The 18123-nt window shown below is 36.2% G+C and overlaps 1 protein-coding gene across 1 annotated transcript in view; it reads right to left on the minus strand.

The window, feature by feature from the left end:
* The window catches only part of GPR158 (G protein-coupled receptor 158), a 452410-nt gene that overhangs the window by 17103 nt on the left and 417184 nt on the right, over positions 1-18123 (minus strand). The window contains 1 exon segment of the mRNA XM_021687154.1: positions 10410-10648. Within this exon segment, the coding sequence (XP_021542829.1) occupies positions 10410-10648 (239 nt within the window).

Consider the following 18123-nt stretch of genomic DNA (forward strand, 5'->3'; position numbering starts at 1 on the left):
CTGAAGATGCCTCAGCTCTGTGATCTTAGAACACCCACAAGGGCTGAGAAAAAAACAGCTTCAAAGTACAAACGTCTTTCTAGTGGTGGTCCCCTGCTTTGCCATGTTGCAAAGGAATTTTTTCTTAATAACATTTTACACTTCCTTAGCCCCTTTAAAAATATTTTATGTGGCACAAATAAATATACAAATGAAGCATTTAGGTTTCATTTATTTTAATGTCCAAGCATTTCTTTTAACATTTTTCTCTCCTTCAACTTCTATCTATGTTTACTGTTTTTATGCTAATAACATGGTAGGTGGCACAGAAGTGATCATGAAGTATTAAATCAAACAACTTCAATAATGCTTGAGAGTCGCTCAAGTTCCAGTGTTCTAGGTTCAATTGGCATATAGGAGCCTTGATATTCTGGAGGCTTAGTTGCCTTTTCTTTGGTTAAAATTGGTACAGGGCGCCTGGGTGGCTCAGTTGGTTAAGCGACTGCCTTCGGCTCAGGTCATGATCCTGGAGTCCCTGGATCGAATCCTGCATCGGGCTCCCTGCTCAGAGGGGAGTCTGCTTCTCCCTCTGACCCTCCCCCCTCTCATGTGCTCTCTCTCTCTGTCTCTCTCTCTCAAATAAATAAATAAAATCTTTAAAAAAAATTAGTACAGTTATGAGAGTTATAATGCTTAAAAAAATGAGAATGATACATTTGATAGAATTTTGAAGCTAGAAGTGACTTTATTAGACCATGTAGTCTGGGGTACTTTTTTGAGTGTGTATATGGCTGTCAAGGGGTGGTTGGTGAATTGCTGTTACTCTGTTTGCCTGAGGTCAATTTATTCAGCGTTAGGACAGAGAGTGATGGAGAAGGGGGATGTTGCAGTGGGTTTTACAGGCAGGACAGTGAGGCAGGAATGTCTGTCTGTTCCCTCCTCAGCTCTCTGGAAGCAGTGAGCCAAGGAATGGACAGTGTTGGGCTACAGAATATGCCTGTGGAGAACCTTGTACCCTTGTTGCCCTCACAGTGTTCACAGCAGAGCAGAGTCTGGAGCACAAGGCTCCTTAGTTCCCTCCTTAGTTCAGTGTTCTCAAAATTACGTCCTTGGCCTGAGGGTTTCTTTTGCTCTATTACTAACAGGCATAGACAAAACCCGGGGAAATATTGTTTTAACCCTAGTGAAGAAAACAAGTATTTTTCCAAGCAGTAATTGTTTGTATTTTAAACAATTAATATGCTAATCATAAATAGCTAGTAATTCCATTTGGAATGACTTTTTGTCCCCTCAATCTGACTTTGTAGCTAACATCTGCTGAATGTGTCAGGCACTGTGCTAAATGCATTTTGTACATTATCTACATGCACAAAGGCTTTATTATAGGCTGGGACAAAATTCTGAATGCCCCAATTTCAAGCTTGTGTCAGAGATCCTGTGTAGTAATACCAAGGAATACTGTTGTTAATCATCCAAACTGTGTAGGGCATATAGTGACTTGATGATTCTATTCCCTTCCCCGCGCACTGCCAGGGAGCTCTCTGAGGCAAGAACTGCCATGAACAGTCACACATTTGCAGGTTGGCTTTTAAGGTTGCTTCCTTTCACACATTTCTAGAACTTGGATCAAGTTTTTCATAATCTCCACTGTGTCTTGAGAGGGAAAGTTAGAGTAGGTATATTTTCTCCCCTCTGTCTCTGGCATGGACACTTAAGATTTTTAAAGTTTGATATGAGGTGACAGGAATTTAGTGAAATTCAGATGCCTCACAGCTTATGGACACACATTCAAGATCATGAATGTAAGAAGAGCTCACAAAGACAGAATAAGATTGGGGACCCCTCAGGGCACAGGGTCAGTGTCAGGGCAGCAAGGTCTGTCTTCTAGTAACATCCTTCTGTTTCCTTCTCCCCATCATTTGCGTGTGTATTGTTTGAGGAGGGAGCTGGAATTGGGATTATTTGTTACCATTTAAAAAATACATTTAAAATTGTCCATCTTTTTTAAAGACTGAAAGCATTGACAATTATTTGCCTTTGCTTGGGCTACTCTCTAGATTTACACATACTCTTTGAAGGACTAGCTTGAGTGGTTTTAGGATGATTATAGTGGGGGTTATATTTCTGTTTGTTTATATTCTACCTTTGGGGAAAATTATTTTACTTCTTTGAGATGGAGTTCTTTGTATGACCTTAAAGGTGCTTTAAATTATTATAAAATAAAATAATTTATTTTATACCTTAATTTTATACTTATAGTGTCATTTTCTCTTTTGGAAGTTAAAAAAATTAACTTCCTCATTCAATTTCTAGCTTATAAAATCTTTGAGACAATTTTGCTGAGTTAGGCTTGGCTCAGGACATTGCTTGACCACAGAGCGGGGGATTCACATGGTCATTACAAATCTGCCTTTTTCTTGGCCAAGTGGCCTCTTTCTTATTTAATTTATCCCAGAGTTTTGACTACTTTGGGGAATGGATTTCAGGGAGTAGAAACTGAAAACCCACACACTTTTCTACTCTTATGTAATCTAATCTCAGAGGAAGTGGTAGCACCAGGCTCTCTAGGATTACTGCAGGAGTCGGAATGTGGAGCTGTAAGAACACACTGAAACTTGCAGTCCATAAGGACTAACAGCTTGTTGTTTAAACTATGACAGTCCTTTTAATACAAGGAAAAGATCTGCCAAAATCTTCTTGACAAATGAGTTAATCTATAGGCTATTTCTCTTCAAGCAACAAAAGATGGCTTTTTTTTCTTCCTAATGTTGCTGCCCCCCTTTAAAATTCCCGGGTTCCACCGGGGAGCTGAAACTCCGTAGAAGAAACTGTGATGGCCACAGATATCTTAGTTACTCTTGCTCCATGTCCTTCAGGAGCTGTCCCAAAATAATCCCCAGCCCTATCACAAATTTCTTTAACTTCCAAAAAGAAAAGTGGCACTGTAAGGATAAAATTAAGATACAAAATAATTTGTCCGTTCAGCTCTGTAGCATCATATAAATAAATACTCCTCAAAGATGCAAAATATTTTTCAGAAGAGGTATATAAATAAATAAGAAAATAACCCTCACTTCACTCTTTCTAAAAACACTCAAGCAAGACCTTTCAAAAGTATATGCGAGTTTCTAGCAATGTAGCCCAAATGAAGGCAAATAAACCGTCTATGTGGTAAGGCTTTTATCCTTTGAAATTAAAAATACTGGGGCGCCTGGGTGGCTCAGACTGTTAAGCTGCCTCCGGCTCAGATCACGATCCCAGGGTCCCGGGATCGAGCCCCACATCGGTCTCCCTGCTGAGTGGGGAGCCTGCTTCTCCCTCTACCTCTGTCTGCCGCTACCCTTGCTTGTACTTTCTCTCTCCTGTCAGATAAATAAAATCTTAAAGAAAAAAATTAAAAATACTTTTTTAAAGTGGTAACAAGTGATGCAGCATGGATTAAGACATACAGTACAACAGAATAAAAGAAGATGTACGTACATGAAGCTACATCATGAACATTAATCTAAGTCAGATGAAGATGAAGTCTAATCTATTTTCCCTCACACTCATTAAATGGTGCTTATATCACATTTCACCTGTCATAAGATAGCCTAATCTTCTAGGGTAATTAAGTATTTAAATCTTTAGAAATAATTGCTATTTTAGAATTTTCCTATATAACTCAGTAAGACAGTTACTGTAGTCTTGGTTCCTTCTAAATAGTGACATATGACTAATTAAATTACTGAACATACTGTCTTGTGGGTTTAAAATACTATACCAGGAAGGAAGAGAACAAAGAAGAAGAGCATGTCAATGAAGAGGAAAGCAAAGATTATGTTTTCTGCAGTGAACACATTCCATGTGAAATTCATGGAAATGAATTAGAACTTCTGAATAGTGGGGGGAATCAATATTGGGATTACCTTAAACAACCAAATATTTAGAAATTCCCAAATGGAATGTGAACCCAAGTTTATCATACCTGTTTGATTATTGCTGGATTTTTCTCTATGTCTTTCTTTAAAAGTTGGTGAATAAAATACATAGCAAGGAATGTCAAGCTCTAAGAAGTTCCCAAAACCACAAGATACTTCATGCACTGGACTTTTCACAACTATGAAGACATGGGCAAAGATCTTAATTTATAAAAGAATCCTTGTCAGGGAATATTTATTAAATCATATAAATGTGGTTGAGAAGAGTTAGGCCATAACAGTGATAAAGAAAGATACAGAGAATAAGAGGAGGTAAATAGAAACCTGGATAGAACTTTTTGTATATATTCTTGTACTCAGTTAAGGAAGGCAGCAAAATAGCTTTATTCTCAATTATGTCCCTTTTAAATCACATTAAATTATCATCACCTAACTTCTAGAAGTAACCAAGGAAACATTTCTTTGCTTGCCTAGATCCTAACTAGTCTGATGCAGAGATTTAGCCGTGGAATGGAAGTTCCCCATGTCCTTGACATTACCATCTATTAGTCACACTTTTGCCGCCTTGTTGTTTCTTGTAGGTAAGGTAAGAATCTGCTCACTTATTCTAACTTATCTTGGTCACTGGTACGTTTCACTATCATCAGTCTATGTTTTGAATGTGTAGTCAGAAACTGACTGCTAACCAACTAAAGAATGAACTCCATTGTATCACCCCCTCTATTAAATTTATGCATTCCAAACTTGGAAGCCTCATATTGGAGGACCCTGCCTGCAAGCGCTGAATCCAGGTGGTCTTCCTTATGCTAGGGGTGACATTATGAAGGTAATTCAGGCATGAGGAGTTAATTCTACTCATTTGTCAGTTTTTACCAACAAATTAGGAAACTTCTAGGGTAAAAGAGTTTTAACTTTTTAGCCATGAAAAATTTTATTGCTATTGTGCAAAATCCTGAACATGCACAACTGACTACCAACATACTAAATAGGGTAAATAGATTTAGAAAAAAAATCTGAGAATCCTGCTACCAACATTTTTAGGATATTTATTTGCTTTCTCCATTAATTTAGAAGAATGTTTCTCAGTCACAACTCCCTTATCCTTTACATAGCTCTAAAAGGATGGTGAAATAAAACTTTTTATCATAGCATATCAGTTCCATTCTACTTCAATATTTATAAATGCATTATGTGATATTTTGAAAATTGTAATTTTGATTTGCTATGCCAAATTTATACCGATCTCTTATTCTGACTGTTGGACAAGTCAGAGGTAGAATTTCATAAAAGGGCTAGGGACTGCCAATTTAGTTTCTATAACTTGCTCAAAAATACCTCCCAAAATCTGAACATACACTTCACATTAAAATGAATGTGGGGACAACTGTGTAACTCCTGGAATTTTAGCTTTAACATTTTTCCTCACACTGGTCTAATTCTGACCATAGAAGACATTACAAGATAAAGGGAGCTGAGCTCATCCTTTATTCTTTCAGCAAATATTTATCAAGAGCTGACAGATACTTTGTTAGTTGTCAGGGATATACTGAGAACAATCTAGGTAATGTTGTTGAGAAGTGTTAGAGCTACCAGATTGGGAGAGAAAGGAGGGGTGAGCAGATATAAGAATATGAACGGCAGATAATGTACTTAAACATACTCAGAAAAATTCAAAGTGCTGAGCCACATGATGATGAATAGTATAAGTACTACAGTATTATAGTACTATACTATTATAGTTATTATAGTTATAGATGATTTTCAAAGAGGTATGGCAGCTTAAGTCTTTATAGGAACTCTAGTCTAGAAATACTCTGGAACATTCACATTTTGAAGTTCATTTTCCACCAGATTAAAAAAAAATCATTAAAAAAGTCCCAGACTATTGGGCCTGTAAAACATTGCCCCATGTTCACCTGTCTTTTAAGGTCGCAATGTTTACACCTTTATCTGTTTTCCATTAAAGCTGACCTCACAATTTTTTATATAGGACAAACATGATAATTGAAAATTATAAATATATATAAATAACAATGGGATTCTGAAAGTCATCTTCTCCCCCTTTCTGTTTTCACATATTTCTTCAAAGAAGAAACTGAGTCTCATAGAAGTTCGGAGATTTTTCCAAGCAGTTTCTAAACCTGTTTCCTGTCTGAAACACTTGTGGCAGGCAAATCAGCTGTCTGAGCAGTTTTGGAGGTGCCCTGTGCAGTAAGCAAAACAGAACAGACCCATCTTTTACATTTATGACCCATATTTCTAAATAGAGTTCTACTTCAGTGGGAAGACTAGTATTGCACTCTTTCAAATGGTTCTTCAATTTGTATTTTTAAAAAATAGATCCTTTTCGACAGGTAAAGCTAATCCAGAATGCATGTTTATAAATATATTAACCATCACTTTCTCTTCTTTTCTAAATTGACTCCTGACACTAATGTAAGTGTACAGAGCTTCCTGACAAAGTTTTGCACCTCAAGGTAAAACCTATCTATTGCTTCTCTGCAGCCTGTCCCCTATGTAGAAGCATTTCCATTTAGGAAATGGAATAATTTAGCTTTTGGTACAGGTTTATTCTTGGCTCACTGAAGATACAAGAATTTATTCTTGAATAACAGTCTGAGTATAAAAAAATCTGAGGGCAAACATGCTACTTACAGAAATATATAAAGAGAACTGAAAAGAAGCATCTACCACACATTAGAAAACATTAAATTAAGAGAGGTTAAATACAGAATATCTAGTGCTACATGCACTAGAAAGAAAAATGAAAGATACACAAAAGATAAATAAATGGAATTGCTGTAGGGTAGTGTGAAAAAAAATCACAGCAACCACATGTCTCTGATTTTTTAAGACAGTCCTAATTTCAAATATTTGTTCCTGTTTTTAAACCATGTGTCTCAACTTTTCTTCAGAGAAAGGTGTCACTGCAGGAAAAAGGGTATTATTGAAATGAAGGTGTTCCAGGAGTTTATAGGATGGAAACAGTGCCTGGAGATAACAAAACCACCACCACCACCATTTCACTTCCTCTCACCTCTTTGTCTCTGCAACTTATCACTAGTCTTTTATTTTCTGAGACCCTAATGTTATCATTTAACACCTGTGGGAGTATTAGTTTAATGCCTGCCTCTCAAGTTTTGCTAATTTTATCTCACTCCTAAAGCCATGACCTAGATCTTCCCATCATAATAATCAAGCTCTCCTCTTAGCTTCTCTCTCTTCTTACATTAACTGAGACCTGCTTATTGTCCAAGGAACTGCATTCCCTGTAGCCCTCTCAAGTTATGGACCACAAGCTATTCTCTCTTGTACTACCTACCTGAGGCTCCTCAGGAAGGTGAGCTCAGGGTCCTCCTTGCTCTCTGTGCACCCCTTTTCTGGTATGATCCAGAATTACTGTATTAAGAATGCTTACTTTTCTCATAGTTTCATCTTTGCTAGTGGAAAAACCTGCTACCTGGTAAGCTGTCTCTCTGGAGGAAAGCAGAATGTAGTGGCAGTAAAGTACAATAAAAATAGCCCATGAATCTAAAGAGCTATTGCAGATGGGGTACTTAAACAAATAACCTAAGAGAGAAAGTTGTGGTCAGAATAGAATTCTTCAATGAGAGATTTGGGAGGTAGGGGCATTTCAGATGATAAGACAGTCATATAAAGTGAGACAGGTCTGGACATAGGGGTTTAAAGTTGGATGAGTGTGGCACAGGAGTTTAGGTAATGGGGGGGTGAATAAGAATGGGTAGGAATATAGGAAGATTTGTAGATATGTAGACAAGAATTGGAAGACAACTGATGTCTGACTGCTACCTTGCTTTTTTAAGAGAAAAGAGGAACATGGATAGTTGGGAGGTGTCAAGAGGGGATATGCTACAAGACTTGAAATAATCATTTTGAAGAATGTTCTAGTGATTGATCAGGGAAACAGAGTATTATGGAGTGCCCAGAGCACAGTTAAGTGATGTATGTTCTAGTAAGTTCATCTGATTTACTTCCTCTGAGTCAGTAGTTCTACACTTTAGAATAGCATCAGAATTACCTAGAGGGCTTGTTAAACACAGACTGCTGGGCCCCACTATCCCAGTGTCTGACCAAGGAAGTCTGTAGATAGGCCCAAGAATGTGCATTTCTCACAGGTTCCCAGGTGTTGCTGCTGTCGCTGGTTCCGAGACCACACTTTTGAGAACCACTGCTCTTTCTCCATTCTAATGATTCTTCTTCCCAAACCTATGAATTTGGTGCATATATATAGAGAGATAGATAGAGATACACACATACACATATATACTATAGATATACATATATATACCATACATATATATACATATACCGTAAAGATACACACACACACCACACACACACACACACATACACACACACACACACACCTCCTAAAGGCAATCTAGATTGATCCTACTAGATTGACCTTACTGATTCATCACATCACATTCCTAGTTCTCCAAATTCCTATAACAGGTTTTCAAGATTCAATAAACTTAACTATCCAGACTTAATCACAATGTAGTCCAACATAATCTTCTTTTAAAGTTGGGCATTTCCTTCACGTTTCATATAATTTCCATCGACTTCCACCACTATTCCTATTAAAGAGAATGTTCTCTGTACCACTTTACAATAACCTAAGTGTTACCCATGGCTCAGAGAACTTCTCTTTAAGGATTCCTGGATTCTGGTCCAAAGTGTTGTCTTCCTTTATTGAACTACTATTGTACCAAGAGTCTTTACTACATAATTTTGTTTTTTAATAATTTTTAACAATTCCCATTTATATAAACCAGTAGTAAGCTCCTTGATGAGAGGAACAAAAATTTTATACATTTTATGTCTCCTGCAAAGTGTTCAACACAGTACTAGAGAAATGATACTCAGTGGGTCTTGTTTATTATATGAAAGTTTCACTTATATATAAAGAAAGTTTATATAAAATAAATTGCAGGTTACTGTCAGCTATACATTCCTATTTATTTCTACATAGAGATCAGGATCATGAATGTGGTTTCCTTCAGAGTGTAAAAGAAATTTTTAAAAGGCCTTAAATATATCTCAAAACCAAGGTGTACAAAATAAAAAAAAATGCTAGGTAAATAGGCCATGCTTTCTGCTTGTTTATTCCTTACCCAATGATGCTTCATCATATATTTTGAGTATTATAAAACAGAAAATAAATATAGTGGGCTTTTCTTCACAGTAATATGGGAAAGTGATTTTTCCTAGTTTGGTTAATTTGGATTGAACAATGTAAAATAACGTTAGAGGTTTCTACTGAGTAGAAATTTTGTATCTATACAATTTATTTACTTTTCATATCTACACTAAAGTCAGAATCAGATTAGTTCTATGTTTTATCTTCTGATATTTATATCTACTGATATTTTTGATATCTTCTTTGATATTGATCAAAATAATGACGGTTGGCTTTACATATAATCATTATAATCATTCCTTTTACATACCCACTTTGCTTTATTATTACAGATATGAGGCCAATAAAATTCCTAAAATATCTCGCCCAGAAAAATATTACATTTGAATTATACACTAAATACACCTTTTATTAACTTCTAGCAAAACACTAAATGTGAATATTCAACTAACAAATGCCAAATATAGGGGAGACAGAAAATAGGAATTAGACTCATGTGTTTATTTTTGACATCTGCCAAGTAAAAAATAAGATTTGTTCTGTGGTTAACTGCAGGGAATGACAACAAAATAATAAAAATTTGTTTTCATTATTTTTTGTATCTTTAGAGGCCTGGCTTAAAATAGCCTAATGTTAACAACAGAAAAATTCCTATTGATTTCTCTTCCTCATTTTGCACAAAACCAGGGTATTAGAAAAACCTGTCTTCTGGCCTAAGTTGTCATGTGATTCCCCCAAGTTTTCCAGTTTCTCAGTCACAGAACTCTCTCTAACTAATCCCAAGGAGCATGGCTTCATTTTTGTGTAATACTGGACCTCCAGAGAATTCCTAATAAATTATCTTTAGAAGAATGATAGATTAGTTAAAAAGTTTGCAGGGAAAATCTCTACACAAAGAGTGCCCTGGATCCCAAGTCTGAAATATCACAGGACCAAAACTATATAAAAAATACCAGCATGTTTCCTTTTTTTCTCCCAACTAAAGAAATAAATCAAGAGAATAGCTATTGTTAATCAAATGGGAACACACTGATAAGATGCAAAACAGAGTCTTTTTGTATGAAGAAGTTGCTCTTATTTGCTGCATTTCTCCTTCCTGATTTACTTGATTACATTTTCTCAACAAAGCTACAAAGCTACATACCTTTGAAAAAGAATGGAAACTCAGAAAAAGTCTGCATTCCACATGTCATTACTGTCCTTTTCATAACATTGTTTTACCCAAACCACATTAGGTGAAATCCCTTTCAGTTTTGTGAAAGGGTGTGGTAAGGCTTCTAAAGAAGTCTGTTTTAATGCCACTGGAGAAAGGACAAGCCATCCGCACAAACCAAGTGACCACATACCGACTGCTGTCATGTAATCCCAGCGCTCAGTGAGGCACATATTGAAGATGAGGTGATCAGATGTTTGCCCTTGGCCAATAAGTGAAATCTGCCTCTCCAAATTCTGGCAAACAGATGAAGTCCAGCCAACAAGAAACCAGAATACTACCAGAAGTATTACTGCAAGCATCCTCATGACCCGTCCACCAGTCATATATGGAATCCGCTGGGCTGTTCGTGAAAGAAACACCTTCAAAACCCTGGAAAAGCAAAACATCAAAATGTGAAGGCAAACTTAACACTCAGAAAAACTCCATAATATTTTACTTTTCTAGGTGAAATTCAAACCCACCAAAAACCTACTTAAGCAGAATTTTAACATGGAAAAAACCCAGAAACAGTACTGCTTATATTTTCACTTAATTTCATTCTAGTTTTTATCTTCCAATAGCAAAACAAATATCCTACATCTAGCCAGTGAGTCAATAGATTTGTATAGGATGGAATTCTTTTGAGTGTGTCTTAATATTTTAAGGAATGTGCTTAAGATCTTAAAAAAAAAAAAAAAAAGATCCACAGGCAAGCTGGCTCAAACAGGGTTTCTGAGGGATCAAAAATAGTCCTGAAAATGAGTAGTTGGATTTCACAATATTATACTAAGTCAAAAACTTCCTTGAACCAGTTATTTTTTACAGTAAAATGATATGAAAGGTATTTTCTGAAAATTATTCTAAATGTCCTCCCTTTGTAATTATCACATTACCAAAAATAATAATGAAATAAATATGAAAACAATGAGAGAGATATTTAAATACTAGAGTAACTGAATTAAGATCTCCATATTAAGAAAGAGGATTGGGATGACCTATAAGAAATTGATTTAAAAATTTTTTTTTCTGTGTGTGTAATTCGAATGAATAGCCAGATTAAGTGATATCTAAGAACTGTTCCATCTTAGTTATTGTGTGAAGACAAAATCCAACCTTACTACAGAGGTCCTTCCTCCTACCCTTTTCTATAATTTTATCTCCAGAATATTCTTAGCTGATTTAACTCCCCACTCTCATTCTGATATTTTATGTCACAAAAGTGAGTGGCTCATGATACTATCCATAATCAATTTCCAAAAGGCAAAAATAAATTTATTTTCCCAACTTTTCTATTCCCTCCTCCGTCTCATTCTTTCAAAAATTTTTTATGAAGTATTCCTATGAATTCTTCATAAAAATCATTATAAGTCCAGAAATGAAACATATACACTTGAAATAGCCTAGATGGTATTATACTATTTTTTCTCTCTCTATAGGCCTTTGGTAGCTCTTCCTGAATCAACACATCGAGCAAAGAAAGTTATTTTTTAGCAAATTTTATTTATCCTTCTTTCCCCTATACCTTTTTTTTTAAACCTGAGTTTTGTTTTTTGTTTTTTTAAAGATTTTATTTATTTATTTGACAGAGAGAGACACAGCGAGAGAGGGACACAAGCAAGGGGAGTGGGAGAGGGAGAAGCAGGCTCCCGGCTGAGCAGGGAGCCCGATGCGGGACTCGATCCCAGGACCCTGGGACCATGACCTGAGCCGAAGGCAGACACTTAACGACTGAGCCACCCAGGCGCCCCTCCCCTTACCTTTAACTCCATTGTCCTTCAGCTAACACACAGGATGAAGATATTTAATTCTGAATAAAATACATACCCCTAAACTTTTCTGTGGAGAACAATGTCAGAAAGATATTAGTATAATATAGGAGTATAGTAGAAGATCTCTTTGCTCTCCATTTAAGTAGTTCACCAGAGTAATGATTATTCTCCATTCTATGTAAAACACGGTAGTACTGCCCATGTCATGCTAAATGCCAGCACTAGCAGCTAACTTGCACCTCTGTCTCGTATGCCTCAAACACCTCTGCTCCAACCAGCTGAATTGCTACTTGTTAAGAATCAGTTGTATTTGTCCCCAGATTGTGCCCATTGTTATCATCTTACACAATTTAACTAAATTATAAATAAAATAATTACACATGACTGTGAAACAAAAGGAGACTTACTTGTATAAAATCTATCTTGAATGCTTTGGAAAGACTCCATGTAGGTGAGTCATTAAATAAGCCTGGGGTGGTCAATAAACATAAAAATCTAGAAAGAGTCTATACTCAGGTTACTTCAAACATCTTTAGAATTACACTCTTATTTAAGAACCAACATTGTGAACAGTAGATAATGCATTACAGTAATTTATGTTAGAAAAAGAAGAGTACACTCCAAATACCAGATACATAGTCAAAGAACGGGCCTTTTCTCAAAAATATTGGTAAATGAGGGGCACCTGGTTGGCTCAGTTGGTTAAGCGTTGACTCCTGATTTTGGCTCATGTTATGATCTCAGGGTCCATGGGGCTCCATGGAGACTCATCACAGAGTCTGCTTGAGGATTTATCTCCCTCTCCTTCTGCCCCTCCCCACCTCATGCTATCTCTCTCTTTCTCTCCCTCCCTCTAAAATAAATAAACCTTTAAAAAATATTGGTAAATGATTATATGTATGTTTTAAATTATAGCCTCTAACACTCTTCTTTAATGCCTTTCTGCTTTAAACAAGCTTATCAACTTATAGACCAATGACTAATCCTATAAGAAGCCTTCTATCGTAATTAGCAGATCAAAATATTCAGAGAACCCTTAGAAATAAGAGAAATTTTAAAACAAATGAATGTTTTTGCTTGTGCCAATCTTATTTTCTGCAGGAGAAACTTGCAGCCACTAGGTACACATAATTGTTTCTGCTTACACCTGGATGAATTCTAAATTTTGAATGACTAGGAACTCAAAAGAGGAAATTTCGCCCCTTTTTATGGTCTTCTATTTTTTGGCTAGGCAGAAAAAAAGAGAATTCTTTTAATTCTAGACACAATTTTAATACCTGGCATATAAGTATAATAAATGAATATTTATATAGTGACAATCATATGCTGGGTATCATGCTAGGCAACATGGGGGAATAAGATATAGCTCTAGAAGCTTATGATTTAACTAGAAATAAGTGTGCAAATAACTTCCATATAAAACAGCATATATTCTATGTTGTATGTACCTAGTAAGTCTAGTAACATAATAGAATAGGTGGTATTGAATCTGGACTTTGATGGATACCAATAGAAATGGAGGAAAGTGAAGAAGATATAAGGAGATAGTCTGGCTGAAGGAAATCACATAACAAAGTACAGAGCAGGAAATATAAGTTGCATTTTGCAGAGGAAATCTGTATGATCCTAGTTTGGTAATCTTTTAGTCAATAAATCCCAATTCTAAATTATCAGAAATTTTCATGTTCTCCAGGTGACCCTCTGGGTATTTATTATATAGTTTGAGAATTCAAGATTGTCACAGATCCATAATCTCACTTCCAGAGAGGAAAAACCAAAGCAAAAGCCCTCACGAGTCTCCTGTTATTGATTTTAACTGTTTTTTGAATCCTGGGAAACACACTAACACAACTCTGTACTTCAATCTAAGCATTTCAGGATATTGGTTTTGGTATAATGGAATAAGATGCATTTTTCTAGCATTGCCTTAAAATAAAATGAGAAAATTCTGCCATATCTTTAAAAGACAAGCTCTTGTTAGTTTATATGTTCATTCCCTAGAAACCAACTTCTAAAAGGGAAATCATTAGATGTGCATTTATATGAAATACAGCTGTAGGAAAAATACAATCATTAAACTTCTTAGATTTCTTTTTCTACTATTTTTTTCATAGAAATATCTTCAGGCTACCCATCTGTTCAGAAGGTCTCACTATTTCTGAAGGAAAGCAGTAATATATACAAGAAGATTGCAAGAAATATCCAGAATTTAATATAAAAAGGCATATTTAAAGAATATATTCAGTTTTCATTATTAATAGTAGATAAATTCATAGCAATCATGTTGAAACAATGAAAAGGGCAACCCATGAATTGGCTGTCACTATATTACCTACCTCTACTTTTCACCTCCCATGCATTTCTGGTTTGAACTCGTGAAACTCCACTGTCAGGATTTGTACTTAGGTTATCAATTACTTTCTTCAAATATCTAATTGATACTGTTATGCCTAGTTTTACTTGATCTCCACCTTTCAGCATGGCTAATGCACTTGGCTTCCATTCTGTCATGTCCTCTTGATTTTCTTCCTGTTCCTCTGTCAGCAACTTTGTAGTCTCTAATGCAGATTTCTCTTCCCCAGGTTTCCCCTTAAGTGGTAGTGTTTCTCAAGGATCTCCTAAGTGTAGCCATCTAGATCTATTTCTTGCTCCACATATTGTATCCAGGGAATTCCATCTACTCCCTTGTTTCAGTGATCTACGGACTGGCAAGTCCCAAATCTGGGTCTTAGTTTAGATCTCTCTCCTGAGCTCAAAATCTCTCTACTCAGTGACCTACTGGACATCAGCAGGTCCCCAATATAAATCATCCCTCTCTCCATTCCTTGCTCCTCCGGCCTTCTTTGCTCCTGTGTTACCTCTCTCAGTGACTAGTACCACTTAACTGATTAAAGCAAGAACCTAGGAATAAACTTTAATTTTTCTCCCTCACCTACATTCCAGACATGAAATGAGGGTTCAGGAATTTAATTTCTGCATCTTCAATATCTTTCAAATCTTTCTTTTTCTCCATCTTCACTGCCACTATATAGCTCTTGGTCATCAACCTGTTCTTACAGTAGCTTCCTAATTAGTCTACTTATTGGTCTTGCCCACCTTCAATCCACACCCTACACTGAAGCCACTTGATCACTTCTGATCATGTTGCTCCCTGTTTATATTCCTTCAGTGGCTCTCCCCCCAAATCCTAGCTCCTTAGTATGGTAAAAGGCCTTTAAATGGCTTTGAATATTGGTTCTCCCTTGCCCTGGCAGCCTCATCTCATCACTCTCCCTTTCCTACAGACCTGCAGGTCCCTGTGGACTATATGCAGGTGTCTTCTGTCTGAACCTTTGCCCTCAGCTTTCCTCACTGCTCCTCCCCCCACAACAATACCAACACCTAATTTAGCTAATTCCTACCTATTCTTTCATGGCTCAGTTTAGATGTTGCTTGCTCTAGGCCAGTGGTTCCCAAACCATTATCATCAACATCATCTGTAAACTTATTAGAAATGCAAATGCAGTATCTACCTGCTCTCAGGCTCATTATAATCTAGTAAACATAAATGAATAGGCAATTAAAATATAATGGTTTTGGGAAATGGTATCGCAAAAATAGTGGAATAAAGAATCCCATAAGTCCATCCATCCATAAAAGCAATGAATAAAGTGGCAAAAACTATTAGAATCAACTTTTTTGGAACCCTGAAAAAGAATCAAAAGCTTATAGCAACCAGGGGGATGCTTAACTAAGAGAAAAACAGTTGAATCTGAGTAAAAGAGTTTTGTGACATTTTAACATACTGTTCTACCCGGTGTCCTAGTTCCCATTCCCCAGCTCAGTGGTGAACTTGAAGACAACATCCTGCATTCTCAGGACAGGTAACTAGTACTAGGCAAACACAATGGACCTTATTCTTAAAAAATTGTGGTTGCTCATTTTGACCTTTCTGGCAGCTCCCTAGAAGACTAGTTCAAAGGGCCCGCCTTTTTCTTTTTTTAATTCCAGTATAGTTAACATGAAGTGTTATATTAGTTTCAGGTGTACAATACAGTGATTCAACAAGTCTATACATTACTCAGTGCTCATCATGACAGGTGTACTCTTTAATCCCATCACCCATTTCACCCATCCTCCCACTCTCCTCCTCTCCATCAGTTTGTTTTTTAGAGTTGAGTCTGTTTCTTGGTTTGTCTCTCTCTCTCTTTTTTTCCTTTGCTCATTTATTTTATTTCTTAAATTCTACATATGAGTGAAATCATATGGTATTTGTGTCTCTGATTGACTTATTTTGCTTAGCATTATACTCTCTAGCTCCACCCATGTCATTGCAAATGGTAAGATTTTATTCTTTTTATGGCTGAATAATATTCCATTGTGTGTGTGTGTGTGTGTGTGTGTGTGTGTACATCTTCTGTATCCATTCATCTATTATCAATAGATAATAGATGAATGGATACAGAAGGTTGCTTCTGTGTCCAGAAGGACACTTGGGTTGCTTCCATAATTGGAAACCCCCATAGGGGTTCATGTATCCCTCTGAATTACTGTTTTTGTATTTTTTTGGGTAAGTACCCAATAGTGTGATTACTAGATCATAGGGTAATTCTCTTTTTAACTTTTTGAGGAATCTCCATACTGTTTTCCACAGTAGCTGTACCAGTTAGCATTCCCACCAATAGTGCATGATGGTTTCTTTTTCTCCACATCCTCGCCAACATTTGTTATCTCTTGTGTTTTTGATTTTAGCCATTCTGGCAGGTGTGAGGTGATATCTTATTGTAGTTTTGACTTGCAGGTCAAAGGGCTTGCCTTATTTCACCAAACTGGGAACCCTCCCAAGGCGAGGTAGCTACCCGGGGGTCATCTGACTAAAATATTTAAAGGTAAATGGATTGGTTGATGCTACCTGGAACAAGGGATAATGGTTAGGACAAACAACAGACTAAACAAAAAGGAAGAAAGGCTGGGGAATGAGATCTTCTGGGCAAAAAGGGCTTTGAAAAGCTTCCATATATTCCCAGGCATCTGGAAAGCTGAAAAATACTCATAAAAGACCTAAGAAGGCCTTAAACTTTCATATCTTGCTGACCTGAGACACTGCACAAGCAGGAACTAAAGTTTAAGGCAAAGTTGTAAAGTGTTTGACTGAGTGCTGAAGGCATGTCCCAACATGCACATACACACAGAAAGTCCATGTACAAAAAATAAGAAATTTTAAAAAGGTTTTATTTGTTCAAGGCTTTAAGGAAATCTCTGTTAAATCACTAGCTCATCACTAAGTTAACAGAACAGAGACTTCAGTGGCTATATATAACAAAGGATATGGATATTACAGAATTAGTTCAGAAAAGCCAGTAAGCAAATAAACAGCAGCAACTACTCCGAGGAACAACAATAAATGCTGGGGAGGATGAAGAATCTGATTCCAGATTCGCCACATTATAATATTCAAAATGTCCAGTTTTCAAAAAAAAAAAAAATGAAACATGCAAAGAAACAAGTGTGGCCCATATAAAAAAAAAAAAAAAGAAAGAAATTAATGGAAACTGTCTCTGAGGAAGCCCAGGCATTGTACGTATTAGACAAAGACTTTAACTATATTAAATATGGTCAAAAAGCTAAAGAAAACCATGCACAAAAAACTAAAGAAAGAATGATGTTTCACCAAATAAAGAATATCAATGAATAGATAGAAATTATACAAAGGAATCAAATAGAAATTCTGGAGTTGAAAAGTATAATAACTGAAATGGAAAATTCACTGAAAGGATTTAACTGCAGATTTGACCATGTAGAAGAGTCAGTAAATTTGAATATAGGTCAATTAAGATTATACAGTTGAGAAGCAGAAATGAAAATAAAATGAAAAATAATGAACAGAGCCTAAGAGACCTGTGGTACACTATTAAGAATATCAAGATTTGCAAAATGGGAGCTCCAGAAAGACAGGAGAGAAAAAAGCCAGAAGGAACATCTGAAGAAAAAAATGACTGAAACTTCCCATATTTCACAACAGACTTAAATCTACATATTCAAGAGGCTCAAGTAATCAAAGTAAGATAAACTCAAAGAGACTCACATTAAAACACATTATAATCAAAGTGTTGAAAG

This window comes from Neomonachus schauinslandi, chromosome 5 (assembly GCF_002201575.2).
Source record: "Neomonachus schauinslandi chromosome 5, ASM220157v2, whole genome shotgun sequence".
NCBI classification, from domain to species: domain Eukaryota; kingdom Metazoa; phylum Chordata; class Mammalia; order Carnivora; family Phocidae; genus Neomonachus; species Neomonachus schauinslandi.